The 24871-nt window shown below is 45.5% G+C and overlaps 1 protein-coding gene across 1 annotated transcript in view; it reads left to right on the top strand.

Annotated features, from left to right (window-relative positions):
- LOC149353729 (nose resistant to fluoxetine protein 6-like) overlaps window positions 1-24871 on the top strand; it is a 49470-nt gene that overhangs the window by 1853 nt on the left and 22746 nt on the right. The window contains exons 2-6 of the mRNA XM_089582754.1: window positions 14534-14745; window positions 15157-15268; window positions 20418-20502; window positions 22187-22278; window positions 24097-24273. Coding sequence (XP_089438880.1) covers window positions 14534-14745; window positions 15157-15268; window positions 20418-20502; window positions 22187-22278; window positions 24097-24273 — 678 coding nt within the window. The remainder of the gene's footprint in view (window positions 1-14533; window positions 14746-15156; window positions 15269-20417; window positions 20503-22186; window positions 22279-24096; window positions 24274-24871) is intronic.

The raw sequence follows: 24871 nt of genomic DNA, 5'->3' as shown, positions 1-24871 counted from the left end.
TTTGCACTTGCGGCTATGTTTTGCACCTGTTGTTTAGATAATTTGGTGCATTTGATGCTGATTTTACCTTTGCAAGAAAAATAAACAGCCGGAAAAGAAAAAGCGTAATATGCGCCTCCAAATCATGAAATTCTGTTTTTTGCTACAGTTGTCCTGTAACAAAAGCCCTTCCCACTGACACCCATAATGTTTGAAATTTTGAAAACCAAGAAATACCCATTAATGAACTTAAAGGGCCTTGAGTAGATCCCTGCTGGCTTGTACCACACGAAACACCGAGAACTACGGTGATATTACTACAGTTTAGTGCAGAAATCCAAATCATCCTCTCAAGAAATTGTGGACCATGAATTTCCTGCTCTTTGCACACTCACTCAAGAAAGTGCACGAAACGCAACGATGTCCTTGTACTGGTATTCATGTTGTCACCTGATTAAAGGTAAGGCCTTTGTGTTCCTGATACTTCTGGCTCAACTACCGTTGCATACATTGAGAACAGCGTTTTCGATGAAACGCAGATGTCGTTTTTGTGAGATTTCTTAAAAAGAGTTTTTTTTTACATTGGTGAACTGCTAAAGCAATTCTTTGGCACGAAAAACCGCTTGAAAAGAGAAACTTAAGGCTAAAGCAGAAATGAAATGCAGATAAAATTTAATATAGCGCATTTTTTTTTCTGTCTGTCCCGCTGCGAAGTAATTTGTAAGGTACTATTTTGTCACCGCCAGCAACGTTTAGAGCCCCATCACATTTGTAGTCATTTTATGAACAGCTCAGCCCGCAGGAAACATACAGGGTAAAACCGGCGTGCAGAAAAAGAATATGATTCATAAACTGAAGCAGTGTGCTGCAAATATGCATGCTAATGTGCGCTTCCGAGACTCTTACGGTGGCACACCTGACGCTGCTTTGACATTTTCCGCGATTTTGGCGAAACTATTTGCGAGAGGAGTTTATCGGATCGTTAGCCTTTCCGTAGCCGTAGCCGTGAACGTGTTTGCTGGCTGGAAGGAAGGAAGAACAGCTGATTGAGACGACGTGGGTGACAGTCAAGGTGCGTTCGCGGCTGACGGTTCTCTCATATTAGTTGGCAGGGGAAACCCCGCTCTGGGGTGCTATCGCCAGCGGAGGTCCTTGACTTTTGCCGGTGCTCCGTACTCGATGGACCTTGGGAGGAAAGCGAGAGTTATCAGAGTGAGGGAAAGCTGCACACCGGCAGCGGCCATCGCTCAGAAGATTTCGACGCAAGGACAAGGACGAGGCTGACGTCACGGCGCGGCTCACATTTTTCTCTGCATTGCGCGACATTTGCTATTGAACTAATGCTAGTCCCGCCGCCGAATGAACATAGTTCTCTTTGCTTACACATAAATGATGCTATGGTCTTAGCGACGACATCTTTTTTTTTTGTTCTGAATGAGAACAAAGTGTACAAATAGCTCTATTATGAAAGGTAATCTCCATTAATTAGTAGAGAGGAACGAATTTTTTTTGTGATTTTTGCACTGAAGGTGTAAATTTCTCAATTGCATTATCTGATCACAGAAAACTAAGAACTCTTATTTACACCAAACGCAAAAGTACTTTTCGCTCATGCTTATGAAGTCACCATTACTTGGATGCGAATACTGTGTTCCCATTCGTAACGGCGCTACTTTTATACTGCAGAGAATATAAACAGCACCCATTTCTGCACGACGTTAACTGTGTGCGGAGATCGACCTTTTCAGGCACTAAATACACAATTAGTTGAATTTAGTACTCACCGTGCCACTACTGGGGTGCATTTTCATGTTTGCTAGAGAACGCAGTACATAATGTTCCTCAAAAAAGTAAGCTTAGCAACACGCCCTTCGACATTATTGTGCAGACGGATTTTGTGATCCGTAATAACGTCGTTTTTTTCTCCATTTCTAGCATCATGTGCGTCATCTAACAAAAATATATAATCCTTGGAAGCTCACTATGTGACAAAGCCTAGAGCTCCAATGCATGTTTCCAAACAGTGTGGCATTTTGTGCTAAATTTTGTAAAGGCCGTTATGAATAACCAGTGATGTTTTGCATTCCGAAACTGGCTATTTAGCTTTCTTGAGGCGTCCATTAAGTATTTAGTGGGATTTTTTTTCCTGAAAAGAAATAGCCTGAGGTGCTTGAAACAGCTGCCTGTCACGTTGTGAGGCGAAAAAAATAACATTATCGTCATCAAAAATGAATTTATTTGCATTTGTTGTCCGCTGATGTCGGCTGAGATATCCCTTTGGATCCACTCACATATAATGGCGAACATGTTCTTGCTCTCCCAACTCGAAATGTACGAAACTTGGATAATATCCCGAACGTTGCCCATTTCGTGAGAGGCGGCACAGCGTCGGCCACCGGCACAGGTGGCAATTATTGATCAGAGTTCCGATGGAAGTCTTCCGTCTGTGATTAAACAGCATGAACTCAAGTCAGCCTGAGCCATCGCGGTGCCTCAGTGGTTGTGGCAGTCAGATTGCTGACCCTAATGACGTGGATTCGACAGCGGCCGCGGCGGTTGCATTTCAATGGGCGCGAAACACTAGAGGCCCGTCTACTTGCTCGTGCAAGTACCCCAGTGGATTGAAATTATCCGGAGTCCTTCACTATGGCGTTCCTTATAGCCTGAGTTGCTCTGGGGTGTTAAGCCCCATAAAGCCAAGCCGAAAGACAGGTTAAGGAAGCCGGCTGTGTCATGGAGGAACATATTAACAGGCTGCATAGAGCTATAACGATGAACGACAAGATTGAGAGACACAAGGCCGGCTCTGGCACGAAACCGTCACTTACTATAAAAAAGCATAAGTGCACAATTCGCATCTCATGCTCATTAGAGAACCAAGGAGTAAAACAGAATGAAGTGTGGCATGGGTAAACATTGAGTAAGCATCTTATTTTACTAGAACCAAGTAGTAATATGTTTTTTTTTTCGCCTAGCTTTTATAAAGCGGACCTTCTTTGCTAGTTTGTCTCAGTCCTTTCATTTAACGCAACAGTACAGCTGTTTCCTAATGAAAATCCAACCGTGGCTGGATAGAATTCAGTTCTGCAGGGAAGCTCCGTTCATGAGCGCCTCCCACTCTTCCTTCGTGACAAAAAAAAAGACCGTCGTTTCTTAAGCACTTCTCGTTACCTGAACAAAAAGCTAATAACAAGACAAAACTAAAAGCGCAATAATTTTGATGTCTCTGACTTCTTTAGTAGAGTGCAACATTGCCATGTTGGCGCCGCTTACTGCTACCTGTGGTTGGTTGGCAGTGTAATGCAGCGTGCTGTGGGCCATTAGTGCCTCTAACTGATGTTTTTTTTTACTTTTATCCTACTGTAGCCATAGCATACCACACCAGGTGGTCGAAATTTCCGGAGTCCTTCACTACGGCGTCCCTCATAGCCTGAGTCGCTTTGGGGCGGTAAAAAGTAATAAACCACACCATACCACACCACACCACACCACAGAACACCGCACCACACTACACCACACCACACCACACCACACCACACCACACAACACCACACAACACCACACAACACCACACAACACCGCACCGCACCGCACCACACCACACCACACCACACCACACCACACCACACCACATCACACCACACCACACCAAACCACACCATACCATACCATACCATACCATACCATACCATACCATACCATACCATACCATACCATACCATACCATACCATACCATACCATACGATGCCATACCATATCATACCATACCATACCATACCATACCATTACTGTACCCGCCGTGGTGACTCAGTGGCATCGGCGTTCGACTGGCATCATGGTCAGTGGCATCATGGTCGCGGGCTCGATCCTGGTCGCGGGCTTGATCCTGGTCGTGGCTGCCGCATTTAAATGGAGGCAAAATACAAAAACTCCCGTATGCTATGCATTGTCAGCGCACGTCAAAGAACACCACGTTGTCTAAATTAATCCGGAGGCCTCCACTAAGGCGTCCTTCATAGCCCATGAGCATGAGTCGCGTCGGCACATGAAAGTAAACAAAAGATCATACTGCTTCACCCGCTTACTCCGCTTGCAACTCATATGCAAACATGAAAGCGCCATAGGTGATCACTGTGGTGTCAACCGGTCTGTTGCCGCAGTAAGCAAACGCGCAAATCTGATAGTTCCATGTCAAATATTAAACTGAGGTTAGGTCCGACTGTTTAGTATACGTGCGCGTTGAAAGGCAGATGGTGCTTCGTGTTGCGTTTTAGAAGGACGTATTTTACATCACCATGAACGTGTTTAAAGTACGAGCAAATAAAAGGCACCGATTGTAGTGCAGCAAACTGTCCTCACCCTGTGAGCATGGTGCAGTTCAGGAGAGCATGCTGCCGGCCTAGTTTTTGCGGCATGATGTGAAGAAGTCAGCTCGAAAACTAGACTAAAATCAGCAGGAAAGACACAGAAAACATTCACCAGCGCTACTCCCAAATGTACACTCAAGTTTTGATACATAGCATATATAAAGGGAATGGCGAGCATGCGTATTGCAGCACACATATCAAACAACCGCGGTTTTTAACAAAACAATTTAAAGATGCAAATTCAAACGTATGCGCTGTACATGTCTGCATGAAATTCGCCAACCAGAACGTTGCTGGCACAGCCCAGCGGAAATAAGGCTGCACTCAAGAAGGCAAATGTGAAAAGGTCTATACAGTTGTGGTCGACGAAACATACCAACGCCAAGTTCACTACATCTCTATGATCACTGCCATTGCTTGATTTTCCGGCATCATCTCATAGCTTAAGGGTCTCAGTGTACAGGAATAGATAAAACGCACAGCATTTTTTTGCATTGCTGCTTCCGAACGAGCCTCTAAAAAAGCACACGCATCAGTGTGTGTGCATGGAGAGAGGCACTGACAGCTACCTAACTGAACGCAGCCGTCGCGGTGGCTCAGTGGTTATGGTGCTCGGCTGCTGACCCGAAAGACGCGGTGGGTTCGATCCCGGCTGCGGCGGTTAAATTTCTTTGGAGGAGAAATTCTACAGGCCCGTGTACTGTGCGATGTCAGTGCCCGTTAAAGAACCCCAGGTGGTCGAAATTTCCGGAGCCCTCCACTACGGCGTCTCTCATAGCCTTAGTCGCTTTGGGACGTTAAACCCCATAAACCAAACCAAACCTAACTCAACGTCTTGCATTTATTTCGGCATGAACCGCAAGAACGTGATCACAGAGCGTTCTCGTGGAAAGCCTCGTTGCGACTTCATCGCGGGTACTAATGCCAAAGTACGATATCTTTTAATCCGATAATTAGTTTAATCAGAGACTGGACTCTGCACAAGACAGAAAAGAGGAAAAGGAGAATATTAGGCCGCAGATCTAAATTTGTGACGCATTTCAATAAGAGGCATAAAGCTATGGCTTGTTTCTAAATTATGGAGGTCGCTTATTTGGTCGAACTACGCAAATGACATTGACTGAGTCGCGCCGTTAGCGGCGGGCCTTTTCCAAAAGGGCGACACGCAAGAACGTGATCACAGAGCGTTCTCGTGGAAAGCCTCGTTGCGACTTCATCGCGGGCACTAATGGGAGGCCGCAGCTCAAGGTAGTTTTTTCGTAATGTATTCTCTGTACAACATCCCGACATCCGTATGTAGCCGTATGGCTGCGCTTGGATGGATGCCAATCAGTGGTTACTCACTTATTACAAATCAATTTCGCCTTAGGGGACACCCATAAACATTCGACCAACTTGCCGTTCAGATGTCAAAAAAAATTACCGACGATTACGTTACTTCCTAATGCGAAATTTGAGCGCAGCAAATAAGCTGTTTCACCTTTTCGATAGTGAGTCAACCCCAGCTGCGGAGTTGGTTTCAGGGACAACGCCGCCGATGCCGACACAAACAATATGATACCCTCGCTTCCGCAGCGCTAAGAACCAGGTCTAGCCATGGGAAGGTGGTCACGTATTCGTCGACGTGCCGGGGCCTACGTGAAATAACCGGCGCGTCGGCAACTGAAGAGCACCCTATCCGCCACACAAGAACAGGGGGGGGGGGGACCCTTTCCTCCTCTTTCTGCATGGCGGCGACGGTGTTCTATGCAGTCACGTTATCTTGACTCTCTAGCGGCGTCAGCGGCATCCAGCGGTATCAGTCGGTCGCTGCTAGCGCTGGGGGGATGAAAGGGGGGCGGAGCTGGTTACGAGGCCGACGACAACGCCGACGACGACGCGAAACCCAGGAACGGACGCCAAAGAGCTGCGCTCTAAAATTCGTCCAGAAAGCATCTGTGCCCTTTTGTTCCGCTCCTGTCTGAGAGGCGGAAAATAGACACCTGGTCTGGACCTGCCCCTCTTTGCATGCCATCCAGAAGAAACACCTGCTCGGAGGCGGACCGACCCCACGTCTACCGCCGAATGTAGAAGAGTGGATCTTGCGGTCGCACCACCGGACCTTGCAGGGCTTCATTCGGGAATCTGGCATGCACATTTATTTGTAAAATTATACTTTATGCCAGAAGGTGCGCTGTCTGAATAATAAATAAAAAATACGGTATGTTTGGTTTGGCCTATAACCCTTGTCGCCGCGAATCACTTTCGCGGTTTTCAAGCACCACTAAACTCAAAAATGGCCTCATATATTTTAAAAGAGCTGCGGGGCTAGCTTCCTCAGACAGAATAGAAGGCTTCTCGCGCTGTGCTGTCTTCCGTCTTCTTTTCTTGTGTGCTGTCCGTCTTGGCGCCAGAACCCTTTTATTGTATGGACTCATATTCACGTATTTACAAGAACCATAGCCAATATCGGTCACCACGTGGGAAGCTAGGGCCGATGTGAAACATCGCATGCATTCTCTCGCGTGGAGGACGCGAGTGAATGAAGATGGCGGCTCCCTCACTGCATCTTCAGAGCAATATGACGTCTCGAAATCATAATTGCTGTGTACTCCATTCATGCGACACAATACATATATCCTCAAAACTACAGCCACAAAGGAGTTACAAAACGCTGCAGCATCCTTTGCTTGAACTGTCGATGTATTTCAAAACGTAGGCGCACATGGAACCTAGGCTTTTGTAGAGCGATTATGAACATGCTACTCTGAAGGGTCGGCCTGGAGAACGACGACTTGTGCAAAACGTGGGGATGTGCCGAGCAACATTAACATTAATATAGTCGTGTGTTTTTCGTACCTAGTCGCTCGTGGGGGCAGGTCGTGTCAGTTTTTCCGCGCTGAAGGAGCGCCGGAAAGAATTGTTTGCGACGTAGTGAGACTTCGGATTGCCCGACCCTTTTTGGGAGTAACATTAATTTTTTTGAGCAATCTGGATTTCAGGACGCATTCGCAGCTTGTTCCTTTCACTGTGAACAATTTATTTCCTCCACGTCATTTCATAATTTTTTCTTCACTCTTTATCTTTCACTGCACAGATCAGATGTGCCCCTGACTCTAGTAGGTCTCGGCCGTGCCATAAATTTTTTCATTCTTTTCTAAAATACATTCTCACCAGCTACAACGCGTCGATTGCCGTCATCGGATAAGTGTCGTGGAAATGCATCTTATCAACAAACTAGGAGGACACTTAAGCTCCGCCTTTAAGTGTATGACGCGACAGCGTTAATACCCCCATTCAGCGGTTTGTATTCACAGACAGTCATTGGTCTTTGGTTACATTACCACATTTATCATAATTGCCGTACTACAGCTTCCATATTCTTCCCTTTCAACTCTTCCACACTGCAGTTTACGCGCGTAATGTTGCTATAATTTGTATTTTTATCGCACTAATGAGCACGTTTCTACTTCACTCCACTAATTATCACATTAATAAGCTTGAAATTAAGCGAACACTACAATCACATCACCCCCTCCCCCGCCCCCCTTGTTCCTCAGCCGAGTCAACGTGCCTACGTGGCCTAATCAGTAGTGTGCCTGGCTGGTAACCAAACGGTCGTTTGTTCGGATCCCGACTAAAATTTATGCAAATCGTTCTTTCCCTAAAATCAACTCCTTGAAAAGTGAAGCCGCTCGAGACATGCGCCGACCTTTAATTCACGTTGCAAGTCCTGTTTCTGATTAATTTAGGCATACATGCGTGACGTCAAGCGTGACGTGCGCTTTACAACACAACGCCGCCGGGGCGACGCCGGGTTTTCCGCTCAACGGAGAACCTTATCACGACAGCGTTAATGCCATTTGAAACGCACAAAAGAAACTTTGCCCGAAAAATGTATTCTCCTAAATGCGCATTTCTTTCAGCACCTTTTCAATACGTCCTCTGGAAATATACAAGCGCCTTCATCTCATGCTGATGGTTGTCTATAGTTTTGCAGTCATTGCTTTCTTGCCAGAGCAGCAGCTTGGGCTTGTTGATCTTCCATCCAGCGCTCGTCGCGTCTTCGCCTCTTGTCCTCCTTTGTGTTCTACACTGTTAATTTCATCATTGCTTTCTTGTTGTGCTGTGTAATTATTATATGGAGTGCAAGGAGGCGTGCGTTAAGTCGGGTAGATATGGTTGTACCGGTGGCGTCAGGCAAGCAAAGTTTGTTTTCCAACTCAGTGCTGCCGATTTTGCGGTATTTAAAAATCATCACCTTGTGTTTGCTTTGATACGCCGTTATACTTAATACCGGGCGTGTCGTCCATCGACCACGTGATTAGACAAAGCAATACTCGGTATCTTTGAGTAAATGGGCGGCCCAATTTTGTGGCTAACAAGTTTTAACTGGCGTTCCTTCCGTTGTAGAGTAGTGTGTTAGGGAAGGACATACATAATGCTTTGGGGTATATCCATATGTAGAAGCTGTTTGTATTACCCTCGAAACTTTGTCGTGGCACGGCGTGAACTTCATGACATCATCCCAACTCAAGCGGTGATCGACGCTCTGCGCGCGCTAGCGACCGTCGACACAGATGCACGGAGCTTTGCTCAGTGCCACCGCGGGCGTACTGTACTGCCGTGACGTAGGGAGGAATAAAAATTTGCGTAGCTTTGTGCGGGGACTGGACGTGCGGTCGTGTCACCGAACCACGGGACAGTTGGCTATTATAGATGGACGACGTAAAGCTCGCGTCATTCTCCATTTCGAAACGGGAGAACTGGACGCTGGAAACTGGAAACTGGAAGTGGAAACAGTTATCGAATGCGAACCCTGATGAGCGTGCCGCAGAGAATGCCCGGTAACGGCATGTGCGGGCAAGATGTGGCGATGCTCACACAACGAACCAAGCGCTATCACTGAATTTCGCGATTTACGTAACATGCGTAAACGTTGTAAGTTTCTTTATTGTGACCGTGTCACACTGTTGCCTCTCCTGATGACGCAACTGAAGGCACTTACGCTGCGGATGTCAAAACCAAGTAACACGGCGATGAAGGCCACTTAAGTATTACACCCTCATGTGATCACCTAGCGGAGATTTTTACTGTTCCGATCAGAAAGCCGCGTTTGAAAGGAGGCCTTGGCACGCCGCCAACTCACGTTGAGAGCAGTTAGCGTAGCTTCGACGCGTTGCTGATGTATCAAGCCTTTTTCGATTTCATCGCACTCTATCCGCATGGGTCTAGTGAGGTAGTACCGTCAGTAAAGTAAAGCGCTTGTTTGTGCGGCTGTTCTGTTTGCATTACTCTACTTTCTAGGTTAGAAGCAGATCCCACACCCTGTCGTAAGTCTGGATTAGTAACGACGGCTCAGGCACTTATCGAAGCACTACATCTCTATCTGCGTACACACGGAGTCGGCACAAGCCGAATCAGCCCTTTCCATTTTTTGAAAGCTGGCCCGTCGATGCAGGTAAAGCTTTAGGAGCGCTTTCATTGATTGCTCTTATCTTCATTGATTCTAGCGAAAATTATAAATGACTTTGAACTTCGAACCTGACAGACGTACGAAACAAAAACAGGCTACTTGAAAACGGCAATTAGCGAAATACTTTGGAGGTGAGCTCCATCTGTATTAAGCAGGCGATTTATTACAATATTTCCAGAAGAGGACACTGAGGCGGACACTGGAACAGGATAGAACGCTGGCGCAGGATTATATCACAGCCATCGTTCACTTTGTGACGTTTGGCTTGCCGCAGTGTGTATAAAAACGCGACTGTGTGCAAATAAAAAAGATGCTTCTTGTGGTGTGCCGCCGGCTAGTGTAACAGCCGAGCGCCAAGTAATGTGAAAGAGCGGACGCGCCCTCCTCTCCCGGCGCCCGTCGGAGGGCGAGCCCCTGCTCGCCCGCCCCTTTCTAAAATAAAGGCTTTTCTGTTCTCAGCCACCCGTCTGGAGGGTCGTTCTTCTCCGCGCTCGTCGAACACTCACGACACTTTTGAAAGTTGCAAGCATCTAGAGTTTCTTTTATTTGCTTAATGCTCCCTAAACGTGCGCACTTTATTTATGTGTTGATTAAGAAATAATTTATCTTCATGTTTTCAAGGGCTGAGATGATTATAAATAGGCGTGTCTCAGGTAAACAAAGTTTTTTGAACTCCTTTGAATGGAACGGGCTCGCGAGTGGCAGCTTTGGGGCTGGGAGGTTTTTATAGTCAGCATTTGTGCATGGAATAAATTATTCAAAGTAAATGCTGATGTGGCATGATGTGTATGTTTGATTGCGGGAAAAGTACCAAGTCTCTGGGAGTCCTATTGAAGCTGGGCATCTTTAAAAGCAGAAATGAGAGCAAGTACCCACGATGTACCACGCACCAAATGTTCTTTGAATTTTGCTTATTGTCATGTCTTTCGCCCTTTCTATTCGTTACCTGTATTCTACTTTTGTGTCGGACTTGCCACTAGCCTTTGGCTATTGGTCCTAAAGGTTTTGTAAATTTTGAATGTTAGGATGAGAATAAAGGTGGTGATGATGATGAACCAATAATTAGTTTTACATATATAGCATTAGCGTCGCGGGAGAAACTTGAGAGAATAAAGCGAGCAGTATAGTTTTGAAGGTATGAGAGAATGTAGTTTGGCACCACATGCCTATGGGGCAAAACTTAACTTGAATACATGAGTTTATACGTCAAAAAAGCTTTGTACATGAATACGGTTTAACAGGTACTATTTCGTCGGAGACCTGGCAGCTCTCAGGATTTCAGAATGTGATTAACATTGCTAGATGAGCACTCGAAGTGCATGTTTATTGTCAGGTGTGCGCTTCGTGAACACAAAGCTATTAGTGTGCAATAACAGATGGTAAGAAAGTTTTGTTGTTTATTTATTTATTTAAACTGCTGCAGACTCTTTTCGGGCCCATGCAGGAGTGTTTACAAAACATCGTACACGGGCACGTACGGGCACACGTGTGCGCGCACGCACGCGCGCACACGGACGCGCGCACACGCGCACACATTAATAAATAGATGCTCTGCCATCTAAAACACACACAAAAAAGGAAGGCTATTCAATACCTATGTCATTGTTCTGAATGCAGTTAACAAATGACCCTACGGACGTGCACTCTACAGCATCTTCTGGCCATTTAATCCAATAGGAAATGGCAGCTGGGAACGGGTCAAAAGCGTTTTGTTTTTAATGCGGTGGGGTCTTGTAGACAAAAAACACTGCGGAGTGCCGCCACTAACACTGAAGAAAGACATCTTTTACCATTTTAGGACATCGGCTACAGAATTATCTTCCTCAGTGATAATTTAGCCCACGACGCCGCGGTGGCTCAGTAGTTATGGTGCGCGGCTGCTGACCCGAAAGCCGCTGGTTCGATCCCGGCCGCGGCGGTCGAATTTAGGTGGAGACGAAATTTACTGCTGTACTGCACGATGTCACTGCACGTTAAAGAGCCCCAGGGGGTCGAAATTTCCGGAGCCCTTCACTGTGATTTGCCTGTGCGAATGTGACCTTGTCCGTGTTGTGACTTTGGTTTTGTTTTAATTATGTTTTTACTTCCCTGATTTTCATCGTGGACCGCACGCTGTGCTTTGTCTCTCTACCTGCGACTTTCAGCCGAGTTGGAGGTCAAACCATGAAAAAGAAATTGAATCGATATCCATGACTAGGAAGTCGAACTCGAGGTTGCGCGAAAAGATCTCCTTTAAGGGCCACTCAGCGAGACAACTGGGCTATCGCCGCAGCCAACACGAGGCGCCTCGTGTTAAACTGCGCCACACTCGCGCTGTGCATTGTAGAGCGTCGTCTTCATCAACTTCCACCTCCTGCGTCCCGCGGCACTGCCTGCTCACCGTCGTCTTTCTACGTACCACAAATCGTGCTTTCGCTCCTATTCGAATCTAGTAAACATTCTCTGTAGTTTTTTTGTTTATCTTGGATTGGCGTTAAGCCTGGCAAAGCGTTGCTGGTCCGGGCTCCCTCCCCCTTTCTTTTCTGGTGTTTTTTTAAAGATTTTTGAGAGGTGCAATAAAAAGGAACCCTTCGCTAGAGCGACCCTCATAGCCCGAGTCGCTTCGGGATGTTAAGCCCCAATGAACCATAAACCTTATTCTTTATTCCTCCTCACTATTTGCTCAATAGACCTCGGTAGTGGTGGAATATGTGTTTATTATTTACTTTCAATGCACACCTAGTCAATGTCGCGATTTTGTGCGTCATGGAAGGAGAAATTCGGTTCAATATTTCGTTACGACCTCGCCGGCGAATTTGACAAATGACACTAATGTTGGAGTTAAGTGTACAATTTAGACAAACTTAATAAGAACTTCAGGATTTTTGTAGATGAAGCGGTAATGGCTGAAGTACAACGCAACGCGCCACCAAGGAATAAGAATGTACGGGTGATCACAGCGTTAGCAACTCGCAGTTTATTCCTGGACTTCGTCATTTAAATGCATAGCTCTCACACAGCAAAAAAAGACAGAAAAAATGGCTAGAGCAGAGAGGAAAGGACGCATGGAGAAATTTCAATAAGAGTTGAAATGATAAAAGCGGAGTTCAAAATGCACGTAAAAATTTTCCAGGTCACATGTTTCCGGTGAGTGAAGGATGCAGACTTTTCCGGATAAAGAATTTGCTTCTTTGGGGATCGCAAACCTGAAGAGGCCTGGCGCATGAAGCTGCGAATTGTATGCGATTGGTGTCTACGAGTTTTCTTGCTGGGGAGCCGTATTTAGATGGAGGCGAAATACTAAACTCCTGTGTGCTGTGTGCTGTCAGCGTGCGTTAAAGGACACCACGTGATCTAAAATTTATGCAGCCCACCACTACGACGTCTCTCTAGCCCAAGTGTCGCTTTCGGCACGGTAAACAGAATTTACAATTTCCACGAGTTGTCTTGCCAGTTGGGAGTTGTGGAGTTTTTCCTAGCCATAGTTTGACACTCTACTGTGAGTCGGTTGCACTGTTTCCATGTCTCCTTTCCTGCCGGTCGTTGTTGGTTCGTGTCCTCCTGGTTGCACGGAGCTGCCGGTATATGTAGGTCTTGGTCGTCGCTTCGTAATTTCAGATTAGCGTGTCCATGCCTGAATGGTGACTATTCACAGAAAGGTCCGACTCTGAGCCGAATTCACTCGGTAACCGCAATCACTCACAGTTTCTCGATTTCACCCGTCGCTGATTTTTTCATTTTTAGACCACTGGTAAACAGCTTTGCTTTCGAACCCTTTGTGATAAGACACTCCGTCCACCGCCACCATGATCATGTCTTCAACCAGCAACAAAAAAAAAAGTACAGAGAGGGGGGGGGGGAGTTCAGAAAGAGCAATAGCTGGTCCATACCTACAGCCGGAAAAAAATTGTCTATACTAAGGGAAACTATCGGGATTTACAAGAAGGTGCATGACATTGGGGAATGAATGAAGCTGTTCGTACGTCAGCCACAGCCGTGCCACCACTGCTAACACCGCAGTCTGGATGTTGTGACTGACCTGGGCAGGATCCAACATCACTGCCAACGTTTTTCATATAGTCTCGCTGGCTACCCCGTTTGGCTCGTACTCATACGCTGGATGATCACAAATACTTCTTGTGCTACAAGGTGTACGAACTTATTTGCGGATTTTACTCCTGGGACCTATTCTGTAGAGACAATTTTCCTGATTAACCGTTTTTAATTGCCATGCGTGACGTCAGCAACAGCAAACACTCACTCGCAGGTACTGCTGCTAAATTCTGCGAGCTGAAATGCGGTGAGGGCCACTTTGTGCGTGTCAGTAGGTTTTTGCGGTCTTCATTTTTGTGTTCTAATTACGTTTTAATTTCTCATTATTTCGCATGATTGGCGGCATTTTTTTCATAGTGATTATACGGGTGCTTAACGTTGGCTGCTCGTTTCTGTCTCGGATAACAATGGTGTTGATGGAAAGCAACGTGCGTGCAAGTTTCCTAACCCAATGTTCTTCGTACTGCCTACTAGCCTGTGCTTGTGATGTATGAGCTGGAAGTGTTAGGAAATTAGTCCATCACGTAGGGCGTGGACCTTGTTCGGTTGGGAAGCGGCACAATGCGTCCACACAGAGGCGCCGAGTTTTCTGTTTGGGCGCCAACTTTATATGCTTTAACGTTTGCATAACGTTCTTTCCAATCAGAATTATGGCTCAGTGCACCATTTTCACGTCACACTATCTTTTTGTGTGTGCAGTGTTCGATGCGTCCGGCAAGTACCCGACGGGCCTGTTCCACGGGACACGTGTGGATCTAGGCGCCTTTGACGAGTGCCTCGAGACAAACGTGGTTGGCGCATCTGGCCACATCACCTCCCGGGGCCAATACTGCAACGTACGCTTTTACATTAAGAATGCTACTGCCTGGCAGAGGAAGATGGAGCCCTTTTTGAGCGTCCTGCATCCCACTGTAAGTCCGCCGCGGTCCGAAGCACGCTTCACGACCATGCTGCGGATGCGTGGGGCCCTTCATTTTCGGGTTTTATTTTTTCCGGAATTTGGAGGGTGAAGATCTGACAATATTTTGTGAGCTGAAATTCGGGTACATATTGGGGTATTCAGCAAAAGGTTCCCCGGTTAGGGTTTTAATGGATCATATTTTGCAGCAGAAGACCTTATGCTATAAGCGCTCGTATTTGTGCGGGACATAAAATGCTCTATTTTTTTAAAGCATGAAATGCTTTTAGCTCCCGTTGTCGGCAGTGTGTTGACGTCACGCTGAGACCGAGAGCCAACATCCGGGAACTGAATATATTTTGCTTTCCGTTGTGTTTGTGTGGAGTCGCTTGAGTATTTATTTCTCCATTTGCTTTTTTTATAGATGCAGTACTTCAAAGATTACTTCTTTTTGGAGGAAACCCATACGATTCGTCTGGGAATCTGCTTTATAGATGACTGTACTCAACGGGATTTACAAGAATTAGTCAACTCAGGTGCGTTGATTATGCAGTGCATGCTACTGCGGTTTCTATGCATTTGACATTTGTAACTTGAAAGTAGCGAAATAAGTCGCCGGTTCCACTAAGGCATTTCGGCTAAGAGAAAACCGGGAAGCACGTATGCGGCACTTGTTAGATATAATCTGCAATGTCGCCTTTAGTGTCTATGCTTTAGTATGTTCATGTCCATCTATTAGTTCTTTGAATTTGTGCTCACCCTCTGTTCTAAATTCGCTATCCTTGATCTTGCTTAAAATGGCTCACTTGATTTAAATAACTCAAAAGTAGCAGTTGTTGGTTGAAATAAAGTACTTGACGTGTTATTGCGTGGTGACCACATATTGTGGCTCCATAAATGTCCGAGACGAACACACTTGTGTAATTCAATGACGCTAATGTTGTATCATTCTTACTGCCCACCGGTTAATTTCCGAAATGAATGTTTTGATTTTAACAGTGCAATAGAAACTTAGCTAAAGAACATCATTGCTAACGTGTTTTGTTTGCGTCAGGTAGGATCACTTACCCATGTCCCAAATATTTCCCTATAGAGAACCTGAACACCAGGCCGGAACTACTCCCTGCAAAAACAGTAGCTACCCAGCGGCATTGCGCATCGAGTCCCGCATCTCTTGCATACTAAGCGAATGCTCAAACATGCGGTCCCATTTCCGGAATTAATCATTAGCTGTGGTGATGTATGGAGAACATAAAGAAAGAAAAGCCCAATGCTCCTTAGTATCGTCTAGTTTGCAGAAGTAGAAGAGACTGCCACTGCTACTTTGCAAAGTTTAGTGGCTTCGCTTATACGTTGCTGTCTTAATACATTGCCTCTTGCATATTGCACCGCGACTAGCATTACCATTAACTTGCAAAAGTACCATTCCATCGTGTTTTCTTTCTGTTTCACTAAAGCTAAACAATTTTTGGTTATGTTATACCCCTATAACACGGGCATTTCGAAGGCCCTCGAACCGATAGTCTATCGACTCAAAGGCGATCGGCCAGTTTGAATGGCCATCGAGTCTAGTCTACCGAGTCAACGGAGCAGCCCGGAACTCTATCGAGATTTCGAGGGCCTACGAGTGTTGCCCAAGGTTGCTAGCATTCCTTCGAACGGCACCAATGCGCACTTTCGTGCACGATACGTAAGCTTGAACAAACATTATTCTCTCAAACTTTAATGCAAGCAGTTAACTATTAGTCTGCACATTAATTTAAAAAATGTATCGGTGTGGTTTAAAGCGCATTATTTTTATGCTCTTCATCGCAGAAGCCGATCGGCGCAGAAAGATTTTCGCTCTCGGCGACAAACATGGCGGCGCCCTTCAAAGCCGGGCCCCTCGCTTCGGACTGAATTCTCGTTGTTGCTGCCTTCTTCAGACCGTTCATAGTCATAAATGGGGCACCGGTCTTTCGCTTCGTCTCACCTTGCCTATAAGAAAACGTATAAGTCATAAATTTGCTTTATTTTGACGATTTTGCCGCTGCTAGGCTTGAGAGAAGAAAAGTTGCAAAAGGATTTGTTGACGGTTTGTTGACAGTAATTGTTCCCGTCCTGACAATCAGCCGGCGCCACTAGAGGCTGAGTTTATTTTTGCGCCTGTGCTAGCATACGCTGTGGGAATGCGCCTGCGTTTAGCGTACGTAATCATGCATGCGCTTGTGGTGCGTAGACAGCAGAAATTTATGCTCTTTTCTCACTGTATCTGTGTACTCCGCGAGCGGCGACGTGTTGTGCAAAAGCGAGAAACAGCAGCGGCGCGGCAGTTCCACATCGCCCGGGCGTCAACAGATGAGAACAGGTCCTAATTTTTGCGGCGAGCGAATTCGCTTCGGGCGCCGTATTTTTGGACAAGTGTGAACGCGCCTTATGACTGCAAAAACAATGTATTTCAACATTTAGTTTGGTTTTATAAAAATATTTTTGTTATTTGCGCGAAACCGAACGTAGCGATTGTGGCGCCACACGAGCTTGGCGTAAGACGCGAAAGCCATTTCAATGGCCTTTGAGATATGCCGTGTAGCAGCACCACAATTCTCTCGAGTTCGATGGCGATCGAAAATCTCGAAGGCCCTCTGCTCGATGGGCCGTGTGACAGGGGTATTAGTCACGTGTCTTCTGGGACAATAATAAACTGAAATGAGAGTCAGCCATGGACGCAATGTTTTATGAGCCGTACACTTCTGCTTTCCTCCGTTACCAATTTCATGCTTATGTCGAGGTATGCACCAATATACTTATACAGAAAGGAGAGGAAATACACGGCTGGCCACATATTTTCTCCCTCTTTCCTTTTGTGCAAGTAAGATTAAGCTGTTCAATACTACTGCCACTTTAAATCATAGCAGCGTATAGAACAAACTTGGGAGCAGATGGCCGGGGAGTGAAAACCATTAGAAGAGAGGACCATTGATACACACAACCTGAATGGATAAATTATTTCTAAACTTCAAGAACTTAGTTTTTTTCCAACACCGACATGCGGATTGAGGCTTGTAGGGGTGCTTAAGCACGACTTGCGGCCCGAATCTTGTCTAGACAAATTATCATGCAGCGAAAAACGGTCTTGCACATTACCACAAAAGTAAACATGCTGATGTAAGCAATAGACTGAGTATTCAGAGAAATAAGGGGTCAAAATTGACAAACTCTTAGGATGTGAAACGCATCTCAGGATACCTTCTTGAGAGAATCCATAAGGCCTAAGGCTGTCCATTTAATAGTTACTTCTGCGCAGAAGAAGTACGTCAAGTCATTTTTCTAGTTCAATGTCCAGTTAAACGTAGTAAATGGGCTAGTAATTTTTTTGTTCAAGTGTCAATGGCCGACGGTGCAAGGATCTGTAAAGACCACATCTGGGACACTAGAGTTAGAAAAACACTAAACAGGTCGGACTTTTCACGAATCTCAGAGATGGGACGTTATCAATCATCACACTGAATATGTTGCTACGCGCCACAGACGTCCATGCCACATCAACTTCATACCTTTCAGTTACCTGAAGGCTGCTGCTACACTTAACAGAATAGCAAAAAAGCAGTTCTTGCAGGTTCTATGGGCTTTATCCTTATACTGGCAGTAAAAAATTGCACTGGTATAAGTTAGAAGTCACTGCTTGTAAACACGTGACTAGCGCCAATCACTGAACTCATCTGAACCACCGCCACAAATAGCAGTATGAGCTTAATAGCTGCCCAAAGGTGCCACAAGGGAGGCGTTAGTGGTGCGGATCTCATCGGGTGCAGCGCGTTGAGAAGAGGCGTATGTGCGTCTCAGTGAAGAGGGGGCAGGATTGCTGCGTCACGGAAAAGCTACGGAAGCGCGCTTCACGGCCTGCAGCAACGTGCGGCCGCACTTAGATTCATGTTCCCATTATTGGCCGTGTAGAATTTCTTGAATGCGGCGTGTGCACCTCATTGAGACAGAAAAGCATATGCACTGTGTACGCCCGCAACACTCAGAAGAACGACAGTTCTTGGTGATGTCACTGGCTCTCTATGACAACCTGTCATTCCTTACGCCATGGCCTCCCACAATATGCTTCTGAGGCGATGAGGGCGGCTTTTGATTTTCCGCATATTTATGCGCTGCATTCAACAGCCTTATGAGGAGTGTTCCTCGCCGTTATCAGCTTCGCCATGCTACATCATTATGCTAACATCCACATAACTTCATGTTCTTTCCTTCCTCATCTACCAACGTGTAATTACTTGCCAGATCCTGATGTGTGAAGCCGACCGCTGACGTTCATCAGATATCAAAGTCGTATTTAAACCTTTACATATTTCCTGCTGTTCAGGATCAAAGAAAATATCACGGCATGTGTTACTGCAACGTGAACTGGTGGGCGAGTTGGTCTGACATATCTAGTGAAGCAGCGCAACGGCACAAGGCCAAGGGAAGAAGAGGACAAACACAGCGATGTGTTTGTCCTCTTCTTCCCTTGGCCTTGTGCCGTTGCGCTGCTTCACTAGATAAGTTACTGAAAGTTCTTGGGGATCAAGGCAGGCAGGCATGTAACCAAGGGCAAGCAAGGAAGGGTCCCGGACCTTCCTCACGCCAATACAAGAATTTCTTTGGGCTTCTTCTGAAACTAAAAACGTGGCTACGTCCCTTGCGCAAAGGTAATCTCAAAAGGAAGGGTATACATACGTCTTGCCTTCCAAGAACTTGAATAGACCACCTAGAAATACATAGCACGTATGCATGGCTTTTCCATGCAGTCCTGTATTGTTCCGTGCAAACAAACACTGGTTGCTTTAAATTATGACACTTCTTTTCTGATATTAAAAACTGAAAGTCCATTTCTTTCTTTTACATTTGAGTTTATATTTGCGTTGAGTTTAATGGCACATAGGCAGCTAAGGCTTTTACATTTGAGTCAGTAATATCATAGCAGGTGAGATCTGGAATATTTTGTCATTGCAGTGGCATACGTACTCACGTTGCGAATAGAAAAGGCTGTTGCGACGAAATGCGGATGTTGTCTTTCTGAGATAAAAGAGAGAAACCAAAATAGGGTCGAATACACTGTCGAAGGTTTAAGCCTCACAGTGGTCGGCACAGATGGAATTGATCGGTTTGCGGCGTATGATAGAATTGCTTTCAGTGCTGTATGGGGCTCAAGTAAGAGCTGCGCTCATACCATCTATGTCAGCGCAGTTTTCTGAAGTGCAGGTTAGAAGGCAAGGCGACCCTGTCAGTGAAAGACCAACCTTAACTGAGTGGTTTTCTTTCCTTCTTCCTGTGCTGCTGTTTACTGCGTGTGCACAACTTTTCACGGTAGCTCATTAATAGCATCCTGCAATATGCTTACAGAATGCATGCACTAGGGAAATTGGGACGAAGGTTACGAGGCTCTCCGAGACTATCCGAAGCTGGAGTTTCTCACTATATTAAAACTCCGCATGGGCAGCGGGAGGTTTTATGGCACTTATGCTCGCTGGCTTCGATCGGTAGTACTAAAAGAAATCTATGCAGTGCTGTTCCGGAGTGCTTGACACGATCATTTCTTCAACGTAAGAAGGCTAAAGTAAAGAGCAGGCTTTAAAAAAATAGTCGGATTGCGTCTATTGGCGGCGATTACATTCGAGTTTCTGACATTGTCGTAACACTTTCATCCTGTGTTCTTTTCTTCAGTAAAGCCTTCAATACTTGACATTGAAGTTTCGAACTGCCTCACCGCGGAACGTGAACCATGGAGTACAGCCCAGAAATCAATTGTGTAAGTTTCACATTTCTATGCTGCCTTGAAAATGAGTGCTTCGCTGAGCACTGTAGTGGCATGCACTTGAGCGCGTAACTATAAGAAAAAAAGGCAAGTTCCTGTGTATTTATTGGCTCTGGTAACCCTTTTTTGATACTAAGGAAATAAGAGTGTTTTTGTACTTTTTAAACGTTTTTTTTGTATGGCGGCCTTATTTTGATGTTATACTCAAAAGCTCGTTCACATCCAAAGCGATTTCTCTTTTAAAGATGCCTGACGTTCCCACCAGCTGTTGAAACTCGATTTAAAATATTGCATTTTCACGTTGTTCGTCGCATTCTTCATCACGCAAGGAACCTTGGCGCCAATATCTTGATTCGATTCTCTTTCATTTTTATCAGCCACGCCAGTTGGCTGCTTTTGGTGATGACGAGGGTGTGGTGGCTCGTCTGTTTGTGGCGTAGAGCATGAAGGAACAGAACTGAAATGAAATTGTAATATTATGAGGGTACTGCCACTGTTGAATAGATGTGCACGGAAGCTACCGAAATCTTGTGAAAAGCAATGATCAATAAGTATTAGGAAGAAGAATAGTTTTTTCCCCCTGTTAATTGTCACACGCCCCTCAACCTCTCCACTTTTTCCTAGGTTCATGGACAGCCAAATTTAAATCTTCACTCATGAAATTAGCAGAGACAAATACGGACACCGAAATAATGAAAGCTCACAACCGGCAGAGGCGCAGTTCCTTCATCTTCATATTCGCAGTTTCTTGAACGCCCCAAAAGCACGTTTTAAGCCGTTATGAGAGCAGTAGAGTGAACTGTCCACGTACAGTTGTGTCGCTACCTATGTGGTTACCCTCGCTAAAATTATACAGCATGCCACAGGCCACGGTGTTTGTGAGAAACTCAGGGCCCAAATTCTCAATGCAGTCCGCGCAGGAAGAGTTGGTGATTGTCTAGTACGCAAAAGCCTTCACAATTATAACCCCCTGCGTGAGATAGCAAGGCACTGTATAATTAGTCGAAGTTATAATATGCGAACAGCTCTGAAAATTTGATACCTGACTTGCTAGCGCTCGCAGTAGATTTGGCTACCTTGCCGCATTTTGATGCGATGAAGTTTGGGCTTCCTTTTTAATGTTTGGCTTAGATTTTTTTCCGTATCGAATACCCAATTAACCAGAAAAGGCTGCGCATGCAACCCTGCTAGTTAAAAGGCGCAACTTAACTATTCGCAGAACGCACCATCGGCGCCGAAATAACTATAATGCTGCTGGTAAAGAGGGAACAGGCGGTACTCGTGCGGCGGTCAACAACCAGGTGCGTGCTGACGCCGCACTCACTAGAATCTGTACTATTGGATCTGACAGGTAGAGGAGTGTTTTGTTCTACGTCCCACTCTGCAATCGACGATGGGTGCATTGGCTTCGATAGGAAACAAAAGAACTGGCGTAGCAATTTTTCCATGCCGCACTTTCTCGTAAAAAAGAGCGTTTTTTTAGCGGAATTTCGGAATCATGCAGGAGATACGTCATTTAATACTTAGGGCGAGATTAGGGGTTTTTGAAGGTGAGCCCTTTTGATTGTGCCTTTCACGTTAACATCTTTTATGGATACACGTGCCCACTTACAAGTTGACAAATTGCTCATATGCGATTGCTCACATGCAATAACCTTAGAGGTGCTTTGGCTTGCAGGATATTTTTAGGTGTCCTAGTCGCCACCGTCACTGGCTGCACATGTGTCGACCTCTTCATGCAGTCCAAGCGAAAACTTGGCGGAAAACGCAGTAAGTGAATAAGGTTTTGCTTGAACTTTTTCTCTCGCGTGCAGTGCACTGAAGACAGCTTAACAAGCGCGTGTCGATTACGGAGCGTCACTTTAAAGCTGAACTCGTGAAGGCCACGTGCACATAGTGTGCCGGCTTTAGGCAAAATTTATATAAAGAAACAGTCGCAGGTGCGTTATAGAACGCAATGCCATTCCAGCGAGCTCAAGGTCCGCGAATGCTGTTTCAGAAAGGCGACTGTGCATGAAGGATAGTAACAGAGATAAAAACTCAATATCTGAGAACAGAAGTCAGAAATGCAAGCAAACTATTCACCGCTGGTGGCTTTGTTATTTCGTCAAAGGAATGAAAGGTGGTAAAAAAAAACTGGCAACGGGAAAACTCTATTGAACATCAAATCATGCAGAAGCATCATGGACATCAGTATCGAAGTTGGCTTTTCGGTGGTGACGGTGGAATTATGGTCGCAAGGCCACTCTTGCCGACAGTTTACGCACTCAAAATGGCGGCTTGAGGGCTACAACATCGGCGTGTGCGAATTCCGCAGCAATTGCATGGCCGGTACTGGAGGTGCGACGGACAGAGAGGAAAAGCACATTTCCCGGTCGAGCGGGAATGAACATTCTGTGGGAAGACCTACGGGGCGAAAAGTTTAGAAAAAGGACTACACTGGGAAAGTTACAGTCGAGAGACGAGTGGACACCATGAAGGAAAAAGTCGAGTTGAGTATCACTGCAACAACCATGAACGACACCATGCCGATACTACTGAGAGAAGTAACCTATAATGAGTTCACTCTGTTTGAATGGATGTTTTCAGTGATCTAGGAGAAGGTGCTATTGGAAGATATGTTGAGACTATTTGAACGATATTGACGCCCATCTTAAGGACTGGCATGCCCTTTCAAGTCCAACGGTCAAGTAGCACTAATCATTTATCGACAATATGTGGTTCTTGCTGGAAGATATTTGACAAGATAACAATCAAAATGTGTTTTGAGGACGTTGTCATATATACGGTCAGTTACAGTGGACGATGATTTTGAAATGAAAGATAACGTTTGCCGAGGTGAGGGGTTGACTGCAATACTACCAGTAATAGCCTTCTTCTGGTCGCGTAACTGCATGCAATGTTTCACGACGGGCCATAACCTGACCCTGCTTTACTTTTTACTGCTTTTTACCTTTCGGAGGGTAGACCAGTTATCGAAAGGTCTTCAAGCATCATATTATTTATTGTAACATAGAATTCTGTTAGACTGGTCAAGTTTTACAGTATTTTATTAACGAATGGTGTTTTTCCGCAACATAGGGAGGCAATAAGTCGAAGTTTGAACATGTTTCAGGTATACCGAAACCACTATTGAACCAATAATTAGGCCGTACGCGCAAAAAGGCACATTGTTTAGTTTTTTCCAAATAGTTTTCTTCCCTACGATGATTACCACTACGGCGTAATATAACTCCATAAAAAAGTGACAACACCCTCTATGCTGAACTCAGCGTTCTCGTTCATAGTGGTTCTATTGCTTGTCATTTTACATTCTTGGCTGTTAGAGAAATGAGTATTTACAATCTTATTTCAGCACAAGAGTTCTGGAAATTGGCTCTAGCCTGATTGTTCTCTAGCCACTCTGGCCTATTAGGCGACGCGCAAAGCTTTCTTCCATTCACGAATTTATCTTAGGAACGAATGGTTTGTCTATATTGAATCTCTGTATTGTGAGCTGTATTGGGAACCTGGTGACCAGAATTTCTTGCTTGTTGGTTGTTGTTACCGGCCGTTTTCATGTTAAAAAGGCGCGCACTTCCATCACAGGTGCGCTGGCTCCGCTTGTCACGGCGTTCTCGGCGGCGGCCAACACTCAGGCGCTGGTCAAGGCTGCCGAAAAGGACTCTGACCTCTTTGCGCTGCAGTTCTTACACGGCCTGCGATTCTTCAGCCTCGCTTACATCGTGCTCGGCCACAGCTATCAAGTCATGTCGGACACGTGGTGTAAGGATGCCCACAGTTCTGCTTTCATGCCTGTACATATGTGTGCATATCGCATGTTGCCACTCACTACAACTGCGCTTAGAAGTAATGGCATAAATTAATTACGTCATGAACGCAGGGGCACCTACCGCTCCATGATTTTTAAAGTAAGTAAACGCTAACTTTATGAGCGTAAGGCTCACCTGAGAGGAACGATTCGTAGCATTATGCCGCGTTGTGGAATAGAAGACAATTACGCCTGTGTAATATACGAATTCCCTTTCAATTCCATTCTCTTTGCTGTTTTCTTGCTGCTTCCTAGACGCACAAATCACGCCATGATCCCGGAAATGCTTGGATTTAGAAAAAACAAACAAAAAGTGCGCAAAAAATAAAGCGGAATCGAAATGAAACCTTTTTACTACGCTAGCTCAACTACAGCCATGCACTGCAGTAATACTAGCCCTGTTAAAAGCATGAAATATAATACACGTGAATTACAGTGCGCATTATTTTCTTCTCACTGAAGGAGATGGTTTTGGGTTGCGTGTAGCTCATATGCGCTCCTAAGTGTATTCAGGAAGAGGAAAGTACGAACCTTTCAGACCCTTTTCATATT

This window comes from Amblyomma mixtum, chromosome 3 (genome assembly GCF_055824585.1).
Source record: "Amblyomma mixtum isolate Tamu chromosome 3, ASM5582458v1, whole genome shotgun sequence".
NCBI classification, from domain to species: Eukaryota; Metazoa; Arthropoda; class Arachnida; order Ixodida; family Ixodidae; genus Amblyomma; species Amblyomma mixtum.
The sequence above is the reverse complement of the archived record's forward strand: the minus strand, read 5'-3'. Positions and strand labels throughout refer to the sequence as shown.